We start from the raw sequence: 27,968 nt of genomic DNA, 5'->3' as shown, positions 1-27,968 counted from the left end.
TGAGATTTATAGTAATGGAACCATACATTCTTCTTTGTGTCTGTCGTCATTTAAACGTATGTTTGTGATTTTCCGTGCTGTTGCAGGTAACGAGAGTTTGTTTTTCACTGCTGTGTCAGTACTCCATGGTATGACTGTACCACAATTTATTTATCCTTTCTGCTGTTGATGGGCATCTGAATTGTTGCCAGTCGTTGGCAATTGTAGATAATTGTGTTCAGAATATTCTTGTAATTCCTTTTCTGTAATACTCGTCTCGTGTTGGGTGCATACACAGGAGTGGAATTGCTGGGGCATCGGACTTGCGTGTGTGCAGTTCCGTCAGTACTGCCAAGTGCTTTCCAAAGCCACTCTGTCCGTGTCCGCCCCCACCAGCAGCTCAGGAGAGGCCCAGTTACTCACCAGCACTAACTGTTGCGTTATATTTAATTTTATCCTTTGTGGTGGGTTTGTAGCAGTATTTCTTTATGGTTTTAATTTAATCTCCTTTAAGAATAATTGGATTTTGAACACCTTTTCATGTGCTTCCTGGCTTTTTTTATCCTCTTTGTGAAGTGCTTTTCAAGTCTTCTGCCTATTTAAGAAATAATTGAGTTGTCTGTTTTCTTTTGGTTTTGACAGTGATGAGTACTGCGTATGTGTACACTACATGTATCGCACGTATCTGCTTCTGGTTGATGATTTATCTTTTCCCTCTGCTGATATGTCTTTTAATGAGCAGAAGTTCTTAATTTTAATGAAGTCTAATTTGTCAGACTTTTTCTTTATCGTTAGTGCTCTTTGTATTCTGTTTTTGACTTCTGCCTGAAGATCATGGAAATATTCTCCTATGTTATTTTCAAAAAGCTTTATATTATCTGTTGCATTTGGCTCTACAGTTTAACGGAAATTGATTTTGTGTGTGGTGTGAGTCAATGTTTATTTTTCCCTGTGGACAGCTAGTTGATTGAAACATTTATTGAAAACACCATGATGTCACTGCATCACTATAGTGGGCTCTCCAGGGGCCATCTGTGTGTGGGTCTGCTCCTGAATACCCTGTTCTTTACCACTGGCCCACTTGTCTGGCTTTGACCAGTGCCATACTGTTTGAACTGCAGGCCCATTAGTCCTCAAAGTGACATCTTTGCTTTTAGCACTTGAAAGAGGTCTTTTGCAGCAGATTTGCTCAATGCAGTGTGTCTTTTGATTTCCTGACTGCTGGTTCCATGGGTGTTGATTGTGGATCCAAGTAAAACTAAATCTTTGACAAAGTCAGTCTTTTCTCTGTTTATCATGATGTTGCTCATTGGTCTAGTTGTGAGGATTTTTGTTTTCTTTACGTTGAGGTGCAATCCATACTGAAGGCTTTGGCCTTTGATCTTCAGCAATAAGTGCCTGAAGTCCTCTTCACTTTCAGCAAGCAAGGTTGTGTCATCTGCATAATGCAGGTCGTTAATGAGTCTTCCTCCAATCCTGATGCCCCGTTCTTCTTCATAGAGTCCAGCTTCTTGGATTATTTTCTCAGCATACAGATTGAATAGGTGTGGTGAAAGAATACAACGCTGACGCTAAACCACGCAATATCCCCTTGTTCTGTTCGAACCACTGCCTCTTGATATGTGTACAGGTTACTCATGAGCACAATTAAGTGTTCTGGAATTCGCAGTCTTTGCATTGTTACCCACGTTTTATTGTGATCCACACAGTCGAATGCCTTTGCATAGTCAATAAAACACAGGTAGATACCTTTCTGGTATTCTCTGCTTTCAGCCAGGATCCATCTGACATCAGCAATGGTATCCCTGGTTCCACGTCCTCTTCTGAAACCGGCCTGAATTTCTGGCAGTTCCCTGTCGATATACTGCTGCAGCCGCTTTTGAACGATCTTCAGCAAAATTTTGCTTGCGTGTGATATTAATGATATTGTTCTATAATTTCCACATTTGGTTGGATCAGCTTTCTTGGGACTAGGCATAAATATGGATCTCTTCCAGTCATTTGGCCAGGAAGCTGTCTTCCATATTTCTTGGCATAGACGAGCAAGCACTTCCAGCGCTGCATCTGTTTGTTGAAACATCTCAGTTGGTATTCTGTCAATTCCTGGAGCCCTGTGTTTTGCCAGTGCCCTCAGAGCAGCTTGGACTTCTTCCTTCAGTACCATCGGTTCCCGATCATACGCTACCTCCTGAAGTGGTTGAACGTTGACCAGTTCTTTTTGGTGTAGTGACTCTGTATTCCTTCCATCTTCTATTGATGCTTTCTGTGTTGTTTAGTATTTTCCCGTAGAATCCTTCAGTATTGTAACTTGAGGCTTGAATTTTTTCTTCAGTTCTTTCAGCTTGAGGAATGCCAAACATATTTTGCCCTTTTAGTTTTCTATCTCCAGGCCTTTGCACATCATTATAATACTTTGTTGTCTTAAGCCACCCTTTGAAATCTTCCGTTCAGCTCTTTTACTTCTTCATTTCTTTCTTTTGCTTTAGCCAGTCGACGTTCAAGAGCAAGTTTCAGAGTTTCTTCTGACACCCATTTTGGTCTTTTCAATGAGTTTTTGCTTTCTTCATATATGATGTCTTTGGTGTCATTCCACAACTTGTCTAGTCTTCAGTCATCAGTGTTCAACGTGTCAAATCAATTCTTGAGATGATCTTTAAATTCAGGTGGGATATACTCAAGGTCGTATTGATAGACACTTAGGGGTTCGCCACCATAGAGAGTTCTTAATTTGAAAACACTGCTCTCTTCGCTTCCACCGTTCAATGTTGCTGATATTTGTTTCTTGTTAGATTTTCAGTTTTCTGCTCTCAAAGCGTCTTCCTTTCTCCTTATCCTGGGCATTCTCATTTTCACCACAGTACGCATAGCTGTGTGTGTGTTTGGTGTCTGTGGTGTGTGTGTGTATGCATGTGTGTGGTGTGTGTGTATATGGCATGTGTGGTGTCTGTGGTGTGTGTGTGTGTGGTGGTGTGTGTGGTGCATGTACGTGTGGTATGGTATGTGGGTAGGTATGGTGTGTGTGAGGTGTCTGTGGTATGTGTGGTGTATGTGTGTGGTGTGTATATGGCATGTGTGGTGCATGTGTGTGTGGCGTATATGGCATGTGTGGTGCATGTGTGTGTGGTGTTGTGTGGTGCATGTATATGTGGTATGGTATGTGGGTATGTGTGGTGTGTGCATATGGTGAGTGTTGGAAAACATATCATTGTACATCTGTGTTTCTTTTCTTCTAATCTCTTTTTCTCCCTGAGACTCTTACCACATGAATCTGAAAACTTCTGAATCTAGCTTTCACATTTCTTAACTCTTCTGCCAAATGTCCTTTTTCTGTCTTTTACCCTGTTCTGGGTAGATTTGTGGGCTTCTTCTAGCTCACTATTTTCATCAACTGCTGTGTTCTGTTTTTCAGGCACGTTTTAAAGGAACTGGTTATTGTATGTCAGCTTATTTTTGTATAGGTGTGATAGTCTCTTCAGTCTTTTTGAGGATAGTGATTATGATAGTTTTTTTCTATTAACTCTTTCAGCTTAGGGGCTAGTTCTTCTATTTGAGTTTAGTGTCTTTTTTGGTGCTGTGATTTTTCTTAGACATTTGGCAGTTTTTTGATATTTTTTGTTGATTGTCTAATTTTAATAGTACGTTTCCTCAGCCCAAATTGTTTTGCCCCTTGACCTGTTGGTTTCAAGTTATTCTCATTACAAGCATCTCCTCCCAGTGATTTCAGGGGGTGAGTGAAGCTCCTGGCTACATTGCTTGTTTTCTGGGCCTTAGAACTTCCTGTTTCACCTGGGGGCCACGTCTACTTCTCCAGTTCCTTCTCCAGTCTAAGCAAAACCAAACCAGACCAGTTGCCACTGAGTCGAGTTCAACTCAGAGCAACCCCGTGTGTTCAGAGTAAAACTGTATTCCATGGGGTTTTCAAGTCTGTGGCCTTTGAGAAGCAAGTCACCAGGTCTTCCTTTCGAGTCACCTCTGGGCGGGTCTGAACCGCCAACATTTTGGTTAGTAGTTGAGCTCTTAATTTGCGCCACCCAGGGACTCCCGACTCGTCTGAGTGGGCCTTTAAAACAGCTGACTCTGGTTCTAATGCAGGTACCGTAAAGCAGGGGGGAGGAGCTGTCAAAGGTCTGGCTGCCTGGACTGTACCTCAGACCAATTAAATCAGCATCTCTGGGGGTGGGGTCCAGGCTTCAGTATGTTTTTAAAAGCATCCTAGGTGATTTTATTGTTAGATATGGTTGAGAACCACTGCCAACCAGAATTTGAATATCTAAATTCTAGCTTGTATGTAGAAAACAAACCCGTTTGTAACTAGGCATAGCAGATAGTGGGCATTTTAGACTTTAAATAATAGCACCTATCAGTCATGTGACCCAGCTTTACATGTGGGCAGTGAATACACCTTCCATATTTTTTTTTTTTATATAACTTTTATTAAGCTTCAAGTGAACGTTTACAAATCCAATCAGTCTGTCACATACAAGTTTACATACATCTCACTCCCTACTCCCACTTGCTCTCCCCCTCTTGAGTCAGCCCTTTCAGTCTCTCCTTTCTTGACAATTTTGCCGGCTTCCCTCTCTCTCTATCCTCCCATCCCTCCTCCAGACAAGAGTTGCCAACACAATCTCAAGTGTCCACCTGATATAATTAGCTCACTCTTCATCAGCATCTCTCTCCCACCCGCTGACCAGTCCCTTTCATGTCTGATGAGTTGTCTTTGGGGATGGTTCCTGTCCTGTGCCAACAGAAGGTCTGGGGACCCTGGCCGCCGGGATTCCTCTAGTCTCAGTCAGACCATTAAGTTTGGTCTTTTTATGAGAATTTGGGGTCTGTATCCCACTGATCTCCTGCTCCCTCAGGGGTCCTCTGCTGTGCTGCCTGTCAGGGCAGTCATCGATTGTGGCCGGGCACCAACTAGTTCTTCTGGTCTCAGGATGATGTAGGTCTCTGGTTCATGTGGCCCTTTCTGTCTCTTGGGCTCTTAGTTGTCGTGTGGCCTTGGTGTTCTTCATTTTCCTTTGCTCCAGGTAGGTTGAGACCAATTGATGCATCTTAGATGGCCGCTTGTTAGCATTTAAGACCCCAGACGCCACATTTCAAAGTGGGATGCAGAATGATTTCATAATAGAATTATTTTGCCAATTGACTTAGAAATCCCCGCAAACCATGTTCCCCAGACCCCGCCCTTGCTCCGCTGACCTTTGAAGCATTCATTTTATCCCAGAAACTTCTTTGCTTTTGGTCCAGTCCAATTGAGCTGACCTTCCATGTATTGAGTGTTGTCTTTCCCTTCACCTAAAGCAGTTCTTAAAAAAATCTACTGATTATTCAATAAAAAACCCTCTCCCACCCTCCGTCCCTCCCCCCCTCGTAACCACAAAAGTATGTGTTCTTCTCAGGTTTACTATTTCTCAAGATCTTATAATAGTGGTCTTATACAATATTTGTCCTTTTGCCTCTGACTAATTTCGCTCAGCATAATGCCTTCCAGGTTCCTCCATGTTATGAAATGTTTCACAGATTCGTCACTGTTCTTTATCGATGCGTAGTATTCCATTGTGTGAATATACCACAATTTATTTACCCATTCATCCGTTGATGGACATGTTGGTTGCTTCCAGCTTTTTGCTATTGTAAACAGAGCTGCAATAAACATGGGTGTGCATATATCTGTTTGTATGAAGGCTCTTGTATCTCTAGGGTATATTCCCAGGAGTGGGATTTCTGGGTTGTATGGTAGTTCTATTTCTAACTGTTTAAGATAACGCCAGATAGATTTCCAAAGTGGTTGTACCATTTTACATTCCCACCAGCAGTGTATGAGAGTTCCAATCTGTCCGCAGCCTCTCCAACATTTATTATTTTGTGTTTTTTGGATTAATGCCAGCCTTGCTGGTGTGAGATGAAATCTCATCGTAGTTTTAATTTGCATTTCTCTAATGGCTAATGATCGAGAGCATTTTCTCATGTATCTGTTGGCTGCCTGAATATCTTCTTTAGTGAAATGTGTGTTCATATCCTTTGCCCACTTCTTGATTGGGTTGTTTGTCTTTTTGTGGTTGAGTTTTGACAGAATCATGTAGATTTTAGAGATCAGGCGCTGGTCGGAGATGTCATAGCTGAAAATTCTTTCCCAATCTGTAGGTGGTCTTTTTACTCTTTTGGAGAAGTCTTTAGATGAGCATAGGTGTTTGATTTTTAGGAGCTCCCAGTTATCGGGTTTCTCTTCATCATTTTTGGTAATGTTTTGTATTCTGTTTATACCTTGTATTAGGGCTCCTAGGGTTGTCCCAATTTTTTCTTCCATGATCTTTATCGTTTTAGTCTTTATGTTTAGGTCTTTGATCCACTTGGAGTTAGTTTTTGTGCATGGTGTGAGGTATGGGTCCTGTTTCATTTTTTTGCAAATGGATATCCAGTTATGCCAGCACCATTTGTTAAAAAGGCTATCTTTTCCCCAATTAATTGACACTGGTCCTTTGTCAAATATCAACTGCTCATATATGGATGGATCTATGTCTGGGTTCTCAATTCTGATCCATTGGTCTATGTGCCTGTTGTTGTACCAGTACCAGGCTGTTTTGAATACTGTGGCTGTATAATAGGTTCTGAAGTCAGGTAAAGTGAGGCCTCCCACTTTCTTCTTCTTTTTCAGTAATGCTTTGCTTATCCGGGGCTTCTTTCCCTTCCATATGAAATTGGTGATTTGTTTCTCTATCCCCTTAAAATATGACATTGGAATTTGGATCGGAAGTGTGTTAAATGTATAGATGGCTTTTGGTAGAATAGACATTTTTACTATGTTAAGTCTTCCTATCCATGAGCAGGGTATGTTTTTCCACTTAAGTATGTTCTTTTGAATTTCTTGTAGTAGAGCTTTGTAGTTTTCTTTGTATAGGTCTTTTACATCCTTGGTAAGATTTATTCCTAAGTATCTTATCTTCTTGGGGGCTACTGTGAATGGTATTGATTTGGTGGTTTCCTCTTCGGTGTTCTTATTGTTGATGTAGAGGGATCCAAGTGATTTTTGTATGTTTCTTTTATAACCTGAGACTGCCAAACTCTTCTATTAGTTTCAGTAGTTTTCTGGAGGATTCCTTAGGGTTTTCTGTGTGTATAATCATGTCATCTGCAAATAGTGATAACTTTACTTCTTCCTTGCCAATCCGGATACCTTTTATTTCTTTGTCTAGCCTAATTGCCCTGGCTAGGACTTCCAGCACGATGTTGAATAAGAGCGGTGATAAAGGGCATCCTTGTCTGGTTCCCGTTCTCAAGGGAAATGCTTTCAGGTTCTCTCCATTTAGAGTGATATTGGCTGTTGGCTTTGCATAGATGCCCTTTATTATGTTGAGGAATTTTCCTTCCATTCCTATTTTGCTAAGAGTTTTTATCATAAATGGGTGTTGGACTTTGTCAAATGCCTTTTCTGCATCAATTGATAAGATCATGTGGTTTTTGTCTTTTGTTTTATTTATGTGATGGATTACATTAATGGTTTTTCTGATATTAAACCAGCCTTGCATACCTGGTATAAATCCCACTTGATCAGGGTGAATTATTTTTTTGATGTGTTGTTGGATTCTATTGGCTAGAATTTTGTTGAGGATTTTTACATCAATGTTCATGAGGGATATAGGTCTAAAATTTTCTTTTTTTGTAATGTCTTTACCTGGTTTTGGTATCAGGGAGATGGTGGCTTCATAGAATGAGTTGGGTAGTATTCCGTCATTTTCTATGCTTTGGAATACCTTCAGAAGTAGTGGTGTTAACTCTTCTCTGAAAGTTTGGTAGAACTCTGCAGTGAAGCCATCCGGGCCAGGGCTTTTTTTTGTTGGGAGTTTTTTGATTACCGTTTCAATCTCTTTTTTTGTTATGGGTCTATTTAGTTGTTCTACTTCTGAATGTGTTAGTTTAGGTAGGTAGTGTTTTTCCAGGAATTCATCCATTTCTCCTAGGTTTTCAAATTTGTTAGAGTACAATTTTTCATAATAATCTGAAATGATTCTTTTAATTTCATCTGGTTCTGTTGTGATGTGGTCCTTCTCGTTTCTTATTCGGGTTATTTGTTTCCTTTCCTGTATTTCTTTAGTCAGTCTAGCCAATGGTTTATCAATTTTGTTAATTTTTTCAAAGAACCAGCTTTTGGCTTTGTTAATTCTTTCAATTGTTTTTCTGTTCTCTAATTCATTTAGTTCAGCTCTAATTTTTATTATTTGTTTTCTTCTGGAGCCTGATGGATTCTTTTGTTGCTCAGTTTCTATTTGTTCAAGTTGTCGAGACAGTTCTCTGATTTTGGCTCTTTCTTCTTTTTGTATGTGTGCATTTATCGATATAAATTGGCCTCTGAGCACTGCTTTTGCTGTGTCCCAGAGGTTTTGATAGGAAGTATTTTCATTCTCGTTGCTTTCTATGAATTTCCTTATTCCCTCCTTGATGTCTTCTATAACCCAGTCTTTTTTCAGGAGGGTATTGTTCATTTTCCATGTATTTGATTTCTTTTCCCTAGTTTTTCTGTTATTGATCTCTAGTTTTATTGCCTTGTGGTCTGAGAAGATGCTTTGTAATATTTCGATGTTTTGGACTCTGCAAAGGTTTGTTTTATGACCTAATATGTGGTCTATTCTAGAGAATGTTCCATGTGTGCTAGAAAAAAAAGTATATTTTGCAGCAGTTGAGTGGAGAGTTCTGTATAAGTCAATGAGGTCAAGTTGGTTGATTGTTGTAATTAGATCTTCCGTGTCTCTATTGAGCTTCTTACTGGATGTCCTGTCCTTCTCTGAAAGTGGTGTGTTGAAGTCTCCAACTATAATTGTGGAGGTATCTATCTCACTTTTCAATTCTGTTAAAATTTATGTATCTTGCAGCCCTGTCATTGGGTGCATATATATTTAATATGCTTATGTCTTCCTGATTAATTGTCCCTTTTATCATTATACAGTGTCCTTCTTTATCGTTTGTGGTGGATTTAAGTCTAAAGTCTATTTTGTCAGAAATTAATATTGCTACTCCTCTTCTTTTTTGCTTATTGTTTACTTGATATATTTTTTTCCATCCTTTGAGTTTTAGTTTGTTTGTGTCTCTAAGTCTAAGGTGTGTCTCTTGTAGGCAGCATATAGATGGATCGTGTTTCTTTATCCAGTCTGTGACTCTCTGTCTCTTTATTGGTGCATTTAGTCCATTTACATTCAGGGTAATTATAGATAAATAAGTTTTTAGTGCTGTCATTTTGATGCCTTTTTATGTGTGTTGTTGACAATTTCATTTTTCCACATACTTTTTTGTGCTGAGGCGTTTATCTTAGTAAATTGTGAGATCCTCATTTTCATAGTGTTTGACTTTATGTTAGTTGAGTCGTTACGTTTTTCTTGGCTTTTATCTTGAGTTATAGAGTTGTTATACCTTTTTGTGGTTACCTTATTATTTACCCCTATTTTTCTAAGTAAAAACCTAACTTGTATTGTTCTATATCGCCTTGTATCACTCTCCATATGGCAGTTCAATGCCTCCTGTATTTAGTCCCTCTTTTTTGATTATTGTGATCTTTTACCTATTGACTTCCATGATTCCCTGTTATGTGTATTTTTTTTTTTTAATTAATCTTACTTTGTTTGTTTTTGTGATTTCCCTATTTGAGTTGATATCGGGACATTCTGTTTTGTGACCTTGTGTTGTGCTGATATCTGATCTTATTGGTTCTCTGACCAAACAATATCCTTTAGTATTTCTTGTAGCTTTGGTTTGGTTTTTGTAAATTGTCTAAACTTGTGTTTGTCTGTAAATATCTTAATTTTGCTTTCATATTTCAGAGAGAGTTTTGCTGGGTATATGATCCTTGGCTGGCAGTTTTTCTCCTTCAGTGTTCTGTATATGTCGTCCCATTCCCTTCTTGCCTGCATGGTTTCTGCTGAGTAGTCTGACCTTATTCTTATTGATTCTCCCTTGAAGGAAACCTTTCTTTTCTCCCTGGCTGCTTTTAAAATTTTCTGTTTATCTTTGGTTTTGGCAAGTTTGATGATAATATGTCTTGGTGTTTTTCTTTTTGGATCAGTCTTAAATGGGGTTCGATGAGCATCTTGGATAGATATCCTTTCGTTTTTCGTGATGTCAGGGAAGTTTTCTGTCAGGAGTTCTTCAACTATTTTTCTGTGTTTTCTGTCTCCCCTCCCTGTTCTGGGACTCCAATCACCCGCAGGTTATCCTTCTTGATAGAGTCCCACATAATTCTTAGGGTTTCTTCATTTTTTTTAATTCTTTTCTCTGATTTTTTTTCAGCTATGTTGGTGTTGATTCCCTGGTCCTCCACATGTCCCAGTCTGCATTCTAATTGCTCGAGTCTGCTCCTCTGACTTCCTATTGTGTTGTCTAATTCTGTAATTTTATTGTTAATCTTTTGCATTTCTACATGCTGTCTCTCTATGGATTCTTGCAACTTATTAATTTTTCCACTATGTTCTTGAATAATCTTTTTGAGTTCTTCAACAGTTTTATCAGTGTGTTTCTTGGCTTTTTCTGCATTTATCCTAATTTCATTTGTGGTATCTTTAAGCATTCTGTAAATTAGTTTTTTATATTCTGTATCTGATAATTCCAGGATTGTATCTTCATTTGGGAAAGATTTTGATTCTTTTGTTTGGGGGGTTGGAGAAGCTGTCATGGTCTGCTTCTTTAAGTGGTTTGTTATGGATTGTTGTCTCTGAGCCATCACTGGGAAACTAGTTTTTCCAGAAAATCCGCTAAAAAAAAAATGCAGTCAGATCCCTATCAGAGTTCTCCCTCTGGCTCAGGCTATTCGGATGTTAATGAAGCCGCCTGGGGAGGGTGGGGGAGGGAACAGAGAGATAGGAGAGTAGCACCTCAGAATATAGCCAGAGTTGCTTGTCTTGCTTGGAATGACTATTATATCTGAGATTCCCGCGGGCGCGTCGCCTATGTGTGCTGGCTGTGTGGAGATTGCCCCTGGGGGGTCTGGCCCGCTAGAGTCACGGTCAGATCCTCCGCTTCCAGCCCCACGCCCAGTGTCAAGGCTCCCCTACTGGAACGGTGCACTCTCGACTCCAAAATCAGTCGCTGCCTCCCGGGGACTTCTCGTCCCTCCAGCCGCGTGGCCATGCCGCCTCCGCGAACCAGTTGGGCCGCCTCCCGGGGTTAGTTCAGATGGGTGGAGCAGCTCCCCGTGCTTGTGCCGTGACCTAGTTTCCCGGCTGGGACGCTGTTCTCCCTGTTCCAATACCTGTCGCTGCCTCCCGGGGACTTCTCCTACCGGCTGCGTCCCACGCCACCCGTGTGACCCGGCTGGGCCCCATCCCGGGGTTAGTTCAGGGGGGTGGAGCAGCTCTCCGTGTTTATGCCATACCTGCGTCCAGTCCAAATCCTGGCGGGACGGTTCTCCGGCTGGGATGCTGCTCTTCCTGCTCCAAGACCAGTCACTGCCTCCCGGGGACTTCTCCTACCAGCTGCGTCCCACGCCACCCGCGGAACCAGCTGGTCCCCCTCCCGGGGTTAGTTCAGGGGGGTGGAGCAGCTCTCTGTGCTTGTGCTGTACCTGACTGGTACGCTGGCTCCAGGCTCTGGAAACAATCGCTGCTTCCCCGTTTTAGTTAGTTCTCCGTCTCTAAATCTGTGTTTGTTGTTCAGAGTTCGTAGATTGTTATGTATGTGATCGATTCACTTGTTTTTCCGTGTCTTTGTTGTAAGAGGGATCCGAGGTAGCGTCTGCCTAGTCTGCCATCTTGGCTCCGCCTCCTCCACCTTCCATATTTTGACCTTTGTGTGTGAGTACCTTGCTGTGTGCTATAGAAGGAAATTTGGTGTATACGTGCCTTGAATGGTGCCTAGGGGAATTTATTTTTTGATGTCATGAAAGAACGTGTGCTTACAACTTGAGCTCAAAGGACAACATTAGATCAAGATTTCACTTTGTTATCAAGGCCGGTTCTCAGTAATTATGTTAAACATTTTTGTGCATTTCTTTTTGATAAGGGATGAATGTTTTAAAAGCTTTTTTTCTTTCTGTGGAGATAACAGTAATGTTATGTATCTAACTCGTAAGATTGTGCAGATGAGTCCTGTATAGTGCGTAGAACAGAGCCAGGCCCTCGAAAGTGATCAATACCCGTCAGCTGCAGTAACACTGCTAATGTGTTACTTCACCCGCTGTTTACGTTTTCCAGAGCCTTCCTCGTTTCTTGATGACAAGAAAATAAAGCATGGAGCTTTTTCATAATGAGTCTGTTAACACCTTCTTTTGAACTAAGATCTTATATCCTTAAAAGTTCAGCTTGTGAAATAGGGCATATTAGACAGACATGAATGAAGACTGGCTTACATTTTCCTGGTTGAGTATGTGTGTCAAAATAGATGGTTTTGAATAGTAAAATGATCGAGTTGATTTAACAATGAAAGGCAAGATGATTCTTAACTATGAAATAATGATTCCAAAACATAGCTTCATAACATACTCATATTAAATACATATACATTATATTAGTGAGTGTGACGTTAGCTTTTTCCCTGAAGTTGTTGATTGATACTAAAGGATAATGAATAGGCAGTTGACACGAAGCAGAGGAATTCTGAGTGCCAAAGAGCTCAACGTCCGTTATTTTCTTCCTGTGAACTTAGTGATTAGGAGTTTTGTGGGTGTAGGCTTACTGCAGGGAGACGGGGCGGGGTGTTTTTAACAGTAGCTCTAAGGTAGTCTGATTTATAAGATACTTTGTTTGTGGCTTGAGATCCGTTAAATTCAATTAAAAATCAATTAAATGCACAGGATTTGTTTTTCATTTAAGTATTTATATATCCTATCCTTCTTAGTTTGCCATTTTATAGCTTTCAGAGTTTTATACTTTTACATCTTTTTAGAGAATTCTCCAGGGGACTTGATGGCACTTGGTCCTGGTGGTAGGGTACTGACTTTTAAACTTCAGGTCGTTGCGAAGCATCTGTTTAGTGCTCTGTACCGTGACTCGGAATCGATGGCACACAACAACAACAATAACTGTATTTGCTGTAGTCTTGGTACTTTTTAATTATTTTGTGTGTACTTTGCAGTATTGATGTGAGTTACATTTGTTCATAATTGATAAAACAAAAACTCAAGAGAGGTTAGGTGGCTCAGGGCCATGCATCCCATTAATTATCATTATACATTTATATATGGCATCTCATCTCAGAGGAGCTCAAGGCACTTAAATCTCCTAGTGATTTTAGACATAAAGTATTAAAGACAGTTAAAGCCTAACTAGCCACCCATTTGCCGTTCTGCCATAAATTGCCCTTGAAACACCTCAGCTTTGCTACAAGTCCCATTTAGCATTAGTGGTGCAAGTCATGCAACCCTCAGAGAAGATGTGAATGAAGAGGGGTTATAGTAATTCCAGCACAGAATACGCCAAGATGTTAGTCTCTAGACTGTACGATCCATCGGATGTGTGCGGTCGTCTTTTCCGCGTTTGTGGTGACTACAAGTTTGATCATATTGTTGACGTTTTGTAGTCCTTATGATATGATTTATGTTAGTATCAAAAAGACCATTGTTGCCAAGAAGTTGGAAGTTGGATTTACTGTTTACGAAAAGTGCCTTTGGGAGATATTTCTAAACCAAACCAAACCCATTGCCATGGAGTCGATTCTGACTTTTATGAGAATGTGGTGAGAGTGTGTTCTCGTGCAGGTAGTGTTCCCGCAGGCCATGTGATCAAGGTTCGCTTGCTTCTCAGCTCACCTCTGCCCATAGCTGAGTGTTCCTTCTGGGAGAATGAGCGACATAGGGTGTTGAAGCAGCTCTTTCTCTAGTCTCCTGTCTTCTTTTTGCTTCATTCCTCTGGGCAGAACTTCACGAGGGACATACACTCACTCCACAGAAGCACTAGCCTAAGCAAATCATGCTGGCTTGTAAAAGGAGTGCTTTTTACTAAAAAATGCACCACCCGTGGAGCAGGCGAGCAGTTCTGATCCTCAGCCAGACGAGGTTTTCTTCCTGTGTGCTGGCAGGGTCTCCAGATCGCCAGTGTCTTCGACACGTTGATGGGAATTAGCAGTGATTTTTGGTGTACCGTTTTCAGTTACAGTGAGTCCTTATTTCTTCACGGTATTATAAGAATGGGATAGTTTGAACAGGTGAAGAACATAGATATTCCAAACTTTTATGTTAGCCACATGTCTAAACATTTTATTTCCTAAACCCTTTTCCTCAGACCTGTTAATAATTAGCAAAATTGTTTGAATTGTACAACTTCTGCTTCCATGGGAGATACCTAAACGTGAGACAGCTGACGACAGAAAGATCTCAGTCTGAACGATTAAACAGCAGTAACAGCACCAGAAAAACAAAGTCGGAGTTAGGCCATGAAGTCACGTGTGTCTTACACTGATGTAAAAAATTGATCCTCCTCAGAATGAAATCCCGTGGAAGTTGGATTCCATTGCATACTTAAGAAGACTCACTAACAGAACTCTGAAAGGGTTTCTTACAGGGGTTACATGAAGACAGACAGTTCTGGAAATTAAAGGTGTGCGTGTGTGTACTGAATGCTTCTACAGCAGCTGAGCCACTCTTGGCTTTAATCTCCTTTACGACATCAGTTCTCCAGCTTAAGGATGAAGCCTGTGAGGCTCTGAGTACACAGTAGATGCTTAGTAAATGCCTGGTGGTGCTCAGCCCCTCTGCGGAGACAGAGCTCGTTTTATTGTGGAAGGAAGTTGCAGCGCTCAGTGTTCTTACTGTACCTTTTATCCCTGAGGCTCATGTAAAAGAACCAATCACATTAATGCACGCTGACACAATATTTGTAGGTTATCCTTGGAATTCAGCTGTCCCTCTTTTTACGTTACTTAATCATTTCCCAACCCACTTTCCATATTTTCATTTCTTCTCCTTCCAGTTATGTCTCTGACCTTTTCCCGATTTTTCTGAAAACGTGGTTGTAATTACTTAACGTCCATTTAAACATTACACAGCTTTTGAAGGATTTGTATTAAAATATGAACTCATATCTTTATTTTTACGTAATAGTTGCTCTACAGGGGCCGATCTGTAGATATTTGTGTGTAAAATCCTGTGCTAAACTCAGCAAGGCCTAGGGAAGTGTGAAACCATTGCCCTTGAAGAGCATGCCTATAGGGGAGAAATGGGTGGGGGTGGGGGAGGAGGGTTATTTTAAGCCAAGCACACGCAAGTGTGTGTACCATAACTCTTTAGAAAATAATACAGTAAAAAACGACTGGAAACTGCTACTTCATCCTAAAAAGTCACACAGGGAAGCGGCATAGTTTTTTGGAAAGGAAATTTGAATAAAAATGAAGAGCACTGATTTCTAGATTTTCCAACACCACCAGCCAAGGCACGTTGAGCACATTCTCTAGGGCTTTCTTCTGTTCCCAGCCTCGGTTTTTTCTGCCTATACAGTGGATTTTAACTAAGTTCACTGGTTTTGGGAATATGGCGGCATAACAAGATGGGTCTGCTTTACTTTCACAGAAGGCATGTTCCATAGAGTTTCTTTTGAGTTACTGTTAAGGAATGTAATAGTTTGTAAATGGTGTGTATTTGCACGGTGATTTCAAGAGGCCTTAAATAAGATGAACTGATTAGCACAATTTGCATATTTGTATTTAGAGTTTTTTGTTCTCTGATACATGTGTAATACCACTTAGAATTTTTAGGCTGTACATTATAAGTTTCTGTGGTCAAGATGTACAGCTTTCGTAACTAAACGACCACCACCACTGTGCCTGGATGCGCGTTTCCTTTGGGTACAGCCGTGCATCTGATTGGCATTTCTTAGAGACTGCTGAACACTTCTAGAGGTGATCTCCTGATGCTTGACTTGGGAAGCAAAGAAACGGTCTTTGGGTTTTGCCTCTGAAGATTTTTATATCTTTTCCATGAAGACAACTTTAAGCCTGTAACTGGTCTCCAGCCAGTGTTTAGATGATTAGTAAATTCTCAGTCCAAACGCATCTATCTGATTTGTCTTCCGCTTTCTAAATTGGAAGTGAGAAGCAGCTAATTAACTAAAATTTAGCCTAGCATATCTGAGCACTTCAGAAACACAGTAAGTAACGTATACTGTAATGCCCTTTGAAATAATCCTCAAACCTAACTTCTTGAAGAAATTTTGACTGTGCTGACTTAAAAGAAAACTCTACTAAGTTTGTTCTACAAGTTAGTCTTGTGTGTCATATATTATTTTGGTTTTATTTATAAACACAAATAAAGGCACCAGAGGGACCAGGAGATACAGAATGGAACCGAATCAGAGATTTAACACAGTCATTGTGTAAAGCCATTTTTCTGTTCAGACCAAAATGCGCACTATCTGAAGCCTGAAAAGGTTGACAAGTCATAAAAGGAAGCTCTCAGAGAAACAGGAGAGAGAAGGATACAGCCAGCGGGTTGTTTGGAATTTTATTCACTGGCTCATAAAATGAGTAAATTACGGAGCTATGGGTGAACTGCGAGTTTTGCTTTGTTTTGTTTTAATTAGTCCTGGCCTGAAGGCCATCGGCCCTCTGTGTCCAAGCTACATACATTGGCAGAAGAGTTGAGCAGGAGGTCCCAGGTGGGTCAGTGCAGCCCACACTGCTTATCGCATGCAGACTGCCGAAGACACAGGTGTTGCTTTTGTTGGCTGAATACTGTCTGATTTTCATAGCTGCGCAGTTCACCTGCGTGAAGATTCGGCAAGCTCCTTTTTTTTTTTTTATTAAATGAGCTTGAAAACAAGATGAATGCACCAGGTTCTTGGGTGAACGCATTGGATAGCTGCTTTTATATGAGCATTTAAAAGTTTGTCCCCCTGAAATTAGAAAATGCTTTCTCTCTTGTATGGAAGGCAAGGCCGTGTTGCAATATTCCTCCTTAATTTCGGTCCGAACGAACCAAAGTGTCTGTGTTTATTCCTGCCTAATGCATCACAAATCTGCTGACATGCTAACCTTGGATCCTCGGCTGGCGTTAATCAGGCCCGTGCACCGGCAGCAAAGATGTACGTAATGCGCTCCCTCAGTGCGGTTTGCATATGGAAGTCCTCACGGGGGAGCTGCCCTATGCCAGCTGAGGGTTACCTGCCCACTGCAGTTATTGTGTGTAATTATCGAACCAATCTGTTCAGCCCAGCAGGGTTTAGATGGTAATCATGAAGCAACACTTTGGAAAAGATAGATGTAAGGCACTCTCCCCTTCTCTCATCAGCCCTGTGAAGTTGCAGCCCTCTTGCAGCTATTTGTGAGAAGCAATACTCCATATACAGATCTGCCAAATGAATGCCTTTCCGAGTCGCTTTAGGCTGAGTCACCTTGTTATTTTTGTATATGAGAAGCATTTTCTTCAGGAACGTGGTGGGTGTCTCTCTGAGCTCTGATCTTCCCACAGCCACCTTAAGGTGATTCCGAAACAGCGGGATTAATTGTAATACATAGATAATAACACTCCTGACCACTTGGAGGCTTGAAGAGAGCTCAGCTTTCCCATCGAGTTTTCTTTGGAACAGAACCCATCGTTGCCATTAGGAAAAAGAACAGCGTGCTGTCAGCAGGGATTATACCCTTTTATAGCGATACAAAAAACGGCCTGAAGCAAGGGAAATTCTCAGATAAAGTTTAACCTGATATTAATTGTTAGAAAGTATAAGCGAGGGCTTTCTGTCACATTGTCCATCTCTAAAATTTGGAACATTCACCAGACGGCTTCCTAAAGATGCCCACTTGTCTTAGGTAACTTACAGAGCTTCGAGCATACGGTTTGGATGGTAACGTGTTTACATTTGAGAACCCATGGGATGAAGTTGTATCAAAAGCACGGAGTCCGTGTCTATTACCGCTGTCCCTCTGTAATTATACTTTCATATAGGGATGGTAAGTAACTTAAAAACTTTTTACACAGAACTGAAATATTTAGAAAATGCTATACTGACAGAAAGGGATAAAAAGAAATTGAATGAACACTTGGGAAGAATGGATAGTGTCAGAATATAAGCGTTAACTCCAAATAGCACTCGACTAGAAAATAGGAAGAGTCTCTTGGAAACCCTGGTGGTATAGTGGTTAAGAGCTATGTTTGGTAACCAAAAGGTCAGCAGTTGAATCCACCAAGTGCTCGTTGGAAACTCTATGGGGCAAGTTCTCCTCTCTCCTGTATGGTCACTATGAGTTGGAATCGACTTGACAGCAACAGGTTTGGTTTGGAAATCCTGGTGGCATAGTGGTTAAGAGCTATTGCTGCTAGCCAAAAGGTCGGCAGTTCGAATCCACCAGCTGCTCCTTGGAAGCCCTGTGGGGCAGTTCTGCTGTGTCCTCTAGGGTTGCTGTGAGTCCATTTGACGGCAACAGGCTTAGTTTTTTTTGGTTTAATGTACGATAAGCTTGTAAATTTACTTGTTTGACCATCAGACCACATCTAGACCACATCTCTTTCTTTATTTTTCTTTTTATATGTAAGAAGCGAAAGAAAGAAGTTGAAGAAAACACAGAATCTAGCGTCGAAGATATGGATTGCGCAAGTGTAAAGACACAGGAGGCCCCACAACCTCGTAAGTTGAACCATCTTTCTCAGCTTCTTCTATATATAAACACAGGTGTCATTTCTTCCCACTAGAGCAGGGATTAACTGTTTAGGTTATAACACTCTGATTTTATCGTAAAGTGACGTATGAGAAGACTGTGTCTCTGTACATTATGTACCACCATGTCTCTTGTACACACACTGTCTTATTTCCTCTTCACAATCGTCATGAGGTTGGGACGGGAGCTACTCTTTGCGGATTTGGAGCCTGAGACACTGAGCGTTTAAGTGACAGAGCCATCGTGAAAGGGTTAGAGGTAGAGACCAGAAGTGTTGACTCTGGGGCCACGTCTTTCCGCTTCCTCACGCTGATCCGTACCTCCAGGATGATAATTCACGTCAGGGTCAGCCAGTGAGTACAGGGCTCATTGCAGCTGCCAAATTCCACTTGTCTGAGTTGCCTCACGGCTCCTTTAAAGTCTGCCTGCTCTTCTTTTCTCTCCATAAGTTGGGAGGCAAGGGACTCAAACCTCAAACCATCTCTTCTCAAAACTTTTGAAGCAAAAAGCAAGATACGCAGTCCCTGGGCTGTTTCCTTAGATGGCTCTAAGGAGGAGGCCCAAGGCACTTCCAGCGTGGATGCTTTCAGAGTGACGCTAGTGAAGGGAGCAGCTTCTGTAAGGGCACAGCGGGGCCGGACGTTGGCCTGGTGGATTGGTAAACGGCCAGGCCAGGAGTTGTAGGCACAGCGAGGCCGGACGTTGGCCTGGTGGGTTGGTAAACGGCCAGTCCAGGAGTTGTAGGCACAGCGAGGCCGGACGTTGGCCTGGTGGATTGGTAAACGGCCAGGCCAGGAGTTGTAGGCACAGCGAGGCCGGACGTTGGCCTGGTGGATTGGTAAACGGCCAGGCCAGGAGTTGTAGGCACAGCGAGGCCGGACGTTGGCCTGGTGGGTTGGTAAACGGCCAGTCCAGGAGTTGTAGGCACAGCGAGGCCGGACGTTGGCCTGGTGGATTGGTAAACGGCCAGGCCAGGAGTTGTAGGCACAGCGAGGCCGGACGTTGGCCTGGTGGGTTGGTAAACGGCCAGGCCAGGAGTTGTAGGCACAGCGAGGCCGGACGTTGGCCTGGTGGATTGGTAAACGGCCAGGCCAGGAGTTGTAGGCACAGCGAGGCCGGACGTTGGCCTGGTGGATTGGTAAACGGCCAGGCCAGGAGTTGTAGGCACAGCGAGGCCGGACGTTGGCCTGGTGGATTGGTAAACGGCCAGGCCAGGAGTTGTAGGCACAGCGAGGCCGGACGTTGGCCTGGTGGATTGGTAAACGGCCAGGCCAGGAGTTGTAGGCACAGCGAGGCCGGACGTTGGCCTGGTGGATTGGTAAACGGCCAGGCCAGGAGTTGTAGGCACAGCGAGGCCGGACGTTGGCCTGGTGGATTGGTAAACGGCCAGGCCAGGAGTTGTAGGCACAGCGAGGCTGGACGTTGGCCTGGTGGATTGGTAAAGGGCCAGTCCAGGAGTTGTAGGCACAGCGAGGCCGGACGTTGGCCTGGTGGATTGGTAAAGGGCCAGGCCAGGAGTTGTAGGCACAGCGAGGCCGGATGTTGGCCTGGTGGATTGGTAAACGGCCAGTCTAGGAGTTGTAGGCACAGCGAGGCCGGACGTTGGCCTGGTGGGTTGGTAAACGGCCAGTCTAGGAGTTGTAGGCACAGCGAGGCCGGACGTTGGCCTGGTGGGTTGGTAAACGGCCAGGCCAGGAGTTGTAGGCATAGCGAGGCCGGATGTTGGCCTGGTGGATTGGTAAACGGCCAGGCCAGGAGTTGTAGGCACAGCGAGGCCGGACGTTGGCCTGGTGGATTGGTAAACGGCCAGTCTAGGAGTTGTAGGCACAGCTAGGCCGGACGTTGGCCTGGTGGGTTGGTAAACGGCCAGGCCAGGAGTTGTAGGCACAGCGAGGCCGGACGTTGGCCTGGTGGATTGGTAAACGGCCAGGCCAGGAGTTGTAGGCACAGCGAGGCCGGACGTTGGCCTGGTGGATTGGTAAAGGGCCAGTCAAGGAGTTGTAGGCACAGCGGGGCCAGACTTTGGCCTGGTGGATTGGTAAACGGCCAGTCCAGGAATTGTAGGCACAGCGGGGCCGGACTTTGGCCTGGTGGATTGGTAAACGGCCAGGCCAGGAGTTGTAGGCATAGCTAGGCCGGACGTTGGCCTGGTGGATTGGTAAACGGCCAGGCCAGGAGTTGTAGGCACAGCGAGGCCGGACGTTGGCCTGGTGGATTGGTAAAGGGCCAGTCCAGGAGTTGTAGGCACAGCAGGGCCAGACTTTGGCCTGGTGGATTGGTAAAGGGCCAGTCCAGGAGTTGTAGGCACAGCGAGGCCGGACTTTGGCCTGGTGGATTGGTAAAGGGCCAGTCCAGGAGTTGTAGGCACAGCGAGGCCGGACTTTGGCCTGGTGGATTGGTAAACGGCCAGTCTAGGGGTTGTAGGCACAGCGGGGCCGGACGTTGGCCTGGTGGATTGGTAAACGGCCAGTCTAGGAGTTGTAGGCACAGCGGGGCTGGACTTTGGCCTGGTGGATTGGTAAACGGCCAGGCCAGGAGTTGTAGGCACAGCTAGGCCGGACGTTGGCCTGGTGGATTGGTAAACGGCCAGGCCAGGAGTTGTAGGCACAGCGAGGCCGGACGTTGGCCTGGTGGATTGGTAAACGGCCAGTCCAGGAGTTGTAGGCACAGCGGGGCCGGACGTTGGCCTGGTGGATTGGTAAACGGCCAGTCTAGGAGTTGTAGGCACAGCGGGGCCGGACGTTGGCCTGGTGGATTGGTAAACGGCCAGTCTAGGAGTTGTAGGCACAGCGGGGCCGGACTTTGGCCTGGTGGATTGGTAAACGGCCAGTCTAGGAGTTGTAGGCACAGCGGGGCCGGACGTTGGCCTGGTGGATTGGTAAACGGCCAGGCCAGGAGTTGTAGGCACAGCGAGGCCGGACTTTGGCCTGGTGGGTTGGTAAACGGCCAGTCCAGGAGTTGTAGGCACAGCGAGGCCAGACTTTGGCCTGGTGGATTGGTAAAGGGCCAGTCCAGGAGTTGTAGGCACAGCGAGGCCGGACTTTGGCCTGGTGGGTTGGTAAACGGCCAGTCCAGGAGTTGTAGGCACAGCGGGGCCGGACTTTGGCCTGGTGGGTTGGTAAACGGCCAGTCCAGGAGTTGTAGGCACAGCAGGGCCGGACTTTGGCCTGGTGGATTGGTAAAGGGCCAGTCCAGGAGTTGTAGGCACAGCGAGGCCGGACTTTGGCCTGGTGGATTGGTAAAGGGCCAGTCCAGGAGTTGTAGGCACAGCGGGGCCGGACTTTGGCCTGGTGGATTGGTAAACGGCCAGTCTAGGAGTTGTAGGCACAGCAGGCCGGACGTTGGCCTGGTGGATTGGTAAACGGCCAGGCCAGGAGTTGTAGGCACAGCGAGGCCGGACGTTGGCCTGGTGGGTTGGTAAACGGCCAGTCCAGGAGTTGTAGGCACAGCGAGGCCAGACTTTGGCCTGGTGGATTGGTAAACGGCCAGTCCAGGAGTTGTAGGCACAGCGAGGCCGGACTTTGGCCTGGTGGGTTGGTAAACGGCCAGGCCAGGAGTTGTAGGCACAGCGGGGCCGGACTTTGGCCTGGTGGGTTGGTAAACGGCCAGTCCAGGAGTTGTAGGCACAGCGGGGCCGGACTTTGGCCTGGTGGATTGGTAAACGGCCAGTCCAGGAGTTGTAGGCACAGCGAGGCCGGACTTTGGCCTGGTGGGTTGGTAAAGGGCCAGTCCAGGAGTTGTAGGCACAGCGGGGCCGGACTTTGGCCTGGTGGATTGGTAAAGGGCCAGTCCAGGAGTTGCAGGCACAGCGGGGCCGGACCTTGACCTGGTGGATTGGTAAACGGCCAGTCCAGGAGTTGTAGGCACAGCGGTAGGTGACTCAGAAAAGGAAAAGAAAAACAGGTTCTGTGTTTCATAAGAAGGAAGACTTTTTTTTCCCGATTCGCCTCTTCTCTGTCCACCTTAAGTTTATCATTTCGTTGGTCTTGAGAAATGTTCCTTGATCTCAGACAGAAAGGGCTTTCTTGTGGAAACGTTTCATTAGAGCAGGAGCGTCCTGCTGAGTCTGACCAGTCTTGTGTTTACTTCCCTTTGACAGTGACCCTGGTTCCTGCTTTCGAAAAGCAAAGTATTCAACTTTGAAAACGCATCTTGTTCACTCTGCTTTTTTAAATGTTTTCTTCATTTTATGTACCGCGTTTTTATGCAGGTAGTGCGTGTCTTCTATGTTTGTTTGCCAGCCGTGCCCTTTCCCCATGAGATATTTTTGTAAGTGTGCTTTCCTAATTTTTTTTATAGCAACGTGTGAAGAAAACTGGCATAGCAGCTACAAAAGTACTCATGGGGAGGGCGTGGTTGACAAACGTAGAACGCACGTGTTATTTACGTAAAAAGGTGGTATGTGGATAGGAGATCCTTAGGTCTGTCTTAATCGACCAAGAGAATACTTGAGCTCTCTGAAGACGGAGTAGGTGTCTCCTCCCTGGAGGCTGAGGGTTTTGTGGTAGTCCCTCTGTCCTGCTGCTGTCTCCCATTCGCTCCTGTCTTCCCTCCTTCCTGTCTTGTTCCTTCTGTTATTAGGAAGTGAGGAGTCCCAGGGAGCCGTGCATCGAAGCATGTCTCAGCCAGAGGCTAGCAGCAGCAGCAGCTACGACAGTGAGTGAGAGCAAAATTAAGGCGCCTTCATGAAGTTAGAGTCGTAGTCTTACTGGAACAACAAATCCTTACTCTGTGGAACTGGCTGTTCTCGTTTAGGCAAGGGCCTGCCTCGTGGCGGTGAGGGTGGCGCCCCTCCATCTCTAAGGTGAACCACGGGAGAGCGAGCCTCTCTTGACGCCTGAGGGGTGTTACCGCCTGAACTTGCCTAACGAGCATCGGAGGCGTCCATTTAGATGCAGAAATGGTTTTAAATTATGCTGTAATTATGAAAAATGTTTTTTATACCTTAAGTTTTAAAGAAGACCCTCATACTGTTGGTTCTTACTATGAGAAAAATACTGGGTTTTAATTAATTTTGGTAATGACGAAAGACCCATAGGTGATAAAAAGAGAACAATTCAGATTTTTGACATAAATTTTTAAGAAGATAGCAATTAATCAAATGCTCCCTTATTCATATTAGCTCTGAATTGCTTTACTTAAATGCTGTTCATTTTCCCATTGCAGTTCATTTTGTTGCCTAAAGTATTAGGTTATTTAAGGTATTTTACTATCTAAATACTCATGAATGAGAGAACTATTACTTAAGACGATACGATGTTGCGCCTAACCAAAAAACAACAACAACAAAAAAAGCTGAGGGTTCAAGAAAATGTGTATATTTGTATTTGTTAGTTTATAGTAACTTGAAGGAAATGGAACATTTTTACTTGGGATTTTTTTTTGTTTGTTTTAAAGAAATATAAATACGATTCAGTGAATTCTGTGTTTCGGGGCTTTAAGATTTTGTGTCATAAATGTATTTCAAAAGCGTTTACCTCTACCAGCAGCTTTAGAAATGTCAGTTTCTTCGTTAACAATTTTATTTTCAAACACAATTTATGGTTTACAATATAGTAAGAGATTTTTCTCACTGTGTGATCTTTCAGAATGCTGTGCCTGGCAAAATGGGAGCAACTTTCCTTTGATATCTATTTAGACCACTTTGAAAGCATGTATAATTTTCTGGATACACCTAAACTCACTTTGAATAGTCGGGGGTCTGCTGTGTAAGAATGCATTCTGAAAGCTTTCAGAATGTGTATTGTGTAGGTTTTCTCAAAGAACGAGAGGGGGTGACGGGGTGGTTTTCAAGAAGAACAGAGGCCTCTAATCCTTTTATTTTTATGCAAAGCATGATTTTTACCAATTGAGAAAATTTGGTTATTTGCTGCAAGTAATTTTTCTCCCTACAAAATGATAAGCATTAAAAAACCGTGCATATTCTGGCATTTCAAAACCATGCCAAAATTTCAGAGTTGTACTAAATGTGAGTTACTGTAGCCATGATATTTATGGCTGGTGTGCCCTGTCCCTACTATTGTTAGAAGGAGTCTGTCCTACTTCTTGTTGGTGTTATTTTCGACATACCTTGAATTTTGGACCATTCCTGGGAATTCTTTGAGGAAGGTAATAATGTATGTTTTATCTCTTGTATAGCCATGGGCTAGTATTTTTAAAGGCACGTTACAGAGAATTTCTCTCTTATTTTTTTTCCTTCTGTGTTGTAAAACCATAGAAGAATATCCCAAATTTACATACTTTATTTTTCAGATATTAAATTTCTACCCATTAATCTTATGATTGGCCTTTTATAAGTTGGAATTGGCTCAACAGCAATGAGTTTGTTTTTTTTGGGGGGGGCAGGTTAGTGTATTATAAAATTGGTTATATTTTGAAGAGACAAAAAGAGAAATAGATACTTTTCTGCAACCATCAGAATTGATTACTAGGGGAAGTTCCGAAATGATACATGTAGCAAAGTCATCAGGTGACATAAGATTGATTCTAGATGGTGATAGCCTTTTTAGTGGCTGTGAGGAGCTATAACATCTAGATCGAAGGGGGTAAACAGCAGCGATATTTATGAATAAAAGGTCAGATTTGGATGTTAAAGAGATAATACTGTGAGTGTAGCTACAGTTGTCGTCACTTCAGAGTCCTTCGTAATGTAGCCAGCGAGCCCGAGCCTGCTGAAAGGGAGAAAGGCTGTAGGGTTTGTTATTGGCCTTGGCTTTGTGGTACCCCATTATGCTTATCTCAAATGATCACATTCACAGTTCTCTATACAGACTTAATTTCAAAATTCTTGAAATAAAACACTGAAGATCTACCATGGGGTATTTTTAATAGAACCCTCTCTCACAAAATTAAGAAAAGCCTCAGATGCTTGGACTGGCTTTAGTATAGTCTATTATAAGTAGCAAAAAAAAAAAAAAGATACTTACATAAGTTTGAAGTTTGCTTTAATTGAACTGTATGCCAATTGAATAGAAACTAGAACTTGGAAAAGTAAAATACACTAATTTCGTAAACTGACCTTCCAATTAAGTAACTAAATAAATATGCAGTCTGCAGACCTTTAGAATGGACACACAGTTAGACGAGTGTGAGAGGTGGTTGTCCTTGGAGAGAAGCAGCCTTGATCCCTGTGTGGTTAGCGCATCCATCAAGTGCCAGGCTGCTGCAGTGCCCCGGGCTGTGGTGCCCTGCTCTGTCCCTGCAGAGGACGCAGGGGCCTGGGAGGACCTGGGGAACACGGACACCTCACCTGCCGGCCACACGCAGTCGCCATGGTGCTTAAGCGCCCCTTCTGACTGTGTGCCAGCTGGTGGGAGAGCACCCTACTGGGGTGGTGGAGTGGGGGCGGTAGTTGGGGGAAGGGTCTCCTGGGTGTGCGGAATTCCCACGCCCCCATCTGGAGAATCACTGATTTAGTCCCACCCCGGGGTCTGGGGGTAGGAACTGTCATAGGCTCGCCTACCTGACAGGACACTTTTCTAAAAGGCTGCTCAGTGGGTTCATTTAATTCCTAGTGGAAAAGGCTTTCTATTTTGGGATAGCCCAGTACTTTCCTGCCAAAAGAGCATACTGATAACAGGCTTTAAAAAGCAAAACTTTTAGAGGGAAATGTCTTGCTTTTCGTATGTGTAGCCTCCTCGTGTCCTCCGAGGGGACGGACGCTTATGTGGTTGCTGTGGTTTACAGTTGGAGGGGGTGGTCTCCACTTCACCACAAAAGTTTTGGGGAGAAATATGTTGGTGACAGTGTAAGCTGGGCACCCATCACCAGTGAGAGAGTTCTGAGGTAACTTCAAGACTGGAAGCTGGGTATGGCTGGCACATTTTTCTGACATACCGAAAAACTGAAACTCCCAAATTCCCAGGCTATTAGCAATTATACCTTGGTGAACAAATTTCATCTTCACAGACATCATGGTCAGTGAGACTTGTAAATATTAATAGCTATACGGTACGTGGAAACCCTGGTGGCATAGTGGTTAAGTGCTACGGCTGCTAACCGAAGGGTCGGCAGTTTGAATCCGCCAGGTGCTCCTTGGGAACTCTATGGGGCAGTTCTGCTCTGTCCTGTAGGGTCGCTATGAGTTGGAATCGACTCGATGGCATTGGGTTTGGGTTTTATACAGTACATAGAAATATTTACATTTTTGTTCTTTTGCTTTTATAAAATAATAATTCACGATTTAAATTTCTTTCTTTTTCTCTAAAGGTTTAAGAACCAGAAAGAGAGTCCAGAAGTAAATCAAATGCTGTGAACCAATTTTTCTTTTCTTCGATTTTTTTTTTTTAATTTTGAGTGTTTCATTTTCCTGTGAGTCTGTTATGAGGGTTTGGGGGGCGGTGATAATTAAATATATGTCTTTGAAAAGCATTTGTAAACTTTTTTATTAAAATAAATACTTTGTCAATTTATTAAAGACTATAAAATTCCAAAATCCAGATATTATATGCTCTTGAAGCTACCCGTGCCGTGTGACTGAGGGCTGCATATAAGAAGTTACTATAACTTGCACTGTTCTAACCAGTGTGCGTTGTTGACCAAGTGGATAAAATGTTTGACCAAGTCCTCACTCATAAGAAAATACAGCACTTAAAATAGAAGTCACTTTTGCTTGGTACAAATGCATACTTTGTTGTGAAAGTAAGGTTTGGTGTGTGTTGATTTAGTTCAGTTCCCCAAGCACCTATTAAGTGCCTGCTGTATGACATGGAAGGTACAAAGAAGGGAAAGGAATGTGTAAGAAGGAGGGTGAGTACACCTGGGAGAGAGAAGCTGCACACACATCTGAAAAGCCAAATGGAAGGACTATGCGCGCAAGCAGCAGAAGAAGAAAACAGACGGTGAATTATCAAGTGTTGGCATGATCAAGGATTTTTAAAGACTGACTTCGTTTTGAGGAGGCCTGGTGGGGCAGTGGGTAGGCGCTTGGCTGCTGACGGAAAGGTCGGCAGTTTGAACCCACCAGCCGCTTCCTGGGAGAAAGACGTGTCAGGCTGCTTCTGTAAAGCTTTATGGCCCTGGAAGCCCCACGGAGCAGATCTCCTGTGTCCTGCAGGGTCACTGAGAGTTGGAATCTACTTGCCAGCGGTGGGTTTGGTTTTGGACTTCCTTTGAGGGGGGAAGAAAAAAAAAGAAAAAAAAAAATTTTTTTTTTTTTTTTTTGAGGAAATCCTGTGAACTAACTAGATACATGTAGCCTGTTGCCCATTCACAGAAGATTATTTTTCTTATGAGTTTCATTTTTTTTTTATAACATACAGTAATTTGCCAGGTAAACCAAGCACTTTACAGTTTTAGTGATTAGAAATTTTAAGATGTGGAATTTTTCTAAGTTGCTTTGGGAACAAAAGCTTGGAATTCTAACATATTTATGTACAGTTGCAAGATACATTCCTCAAATTTTACTTTGTCAGATAATTTGG

The 27,968-nt window shown here is 43.4% G+C and overlaps 1 protein-coding gene across 7 annotated transcripts in view; it reads left to right on the top strand.

The window, feature by feature from the left end:
- VRK1 (VRK serine/threonine kinase 1) overlaps positions 1-26,916 on the top strand; it is a 120,884-nt gene extending 93,968 nt beyond the window's left edge. For 5 of the 7 annotated variants that reach the window (XR_010323232.1, XM_064293003.1, XM_064293002.1 and 2 more), the window contains 2 exons: positions 18,425-18,515; positions 26,755-26,916. Coding sequence is in view for 6 of the 7 variants with exons in the window: in XM_064293003.1 (XP_064149073.1) it covers positions 18,425-18,515; positions 26,755-26,786 (123 nt within the window). In the remaining variant the exon portion in view is untranslated. The other 2 variants (XM_064293001.1, XM_064293005.1) reach the window with 2 other exon arrangements.
- The last annotated feature ends 1,052 nt before the right edge of the window (positions 26,917-27,968 follow it).

The sequence above is a fragment of the Loxodonta africana genome, chromosome 10 (assembly GCF_030014295.1).
Source record: "Loxodonta africana isolate mLoxAfr1 chromosome 10, mLoxAfr1.hap2, whole genome shotgun sequence".
Lineage (NCBI taxonomy): Eukaryota > Metazoa > Chordata > Mammalia > Proboscidea > Elephantidae > Loxodonta > Loxodonta africana.
The sequence above is the reverse complement of the archived record's forward strand: the minus strand, read 5'-3'. Positions and strand labels throughout refer to the sequence as shown.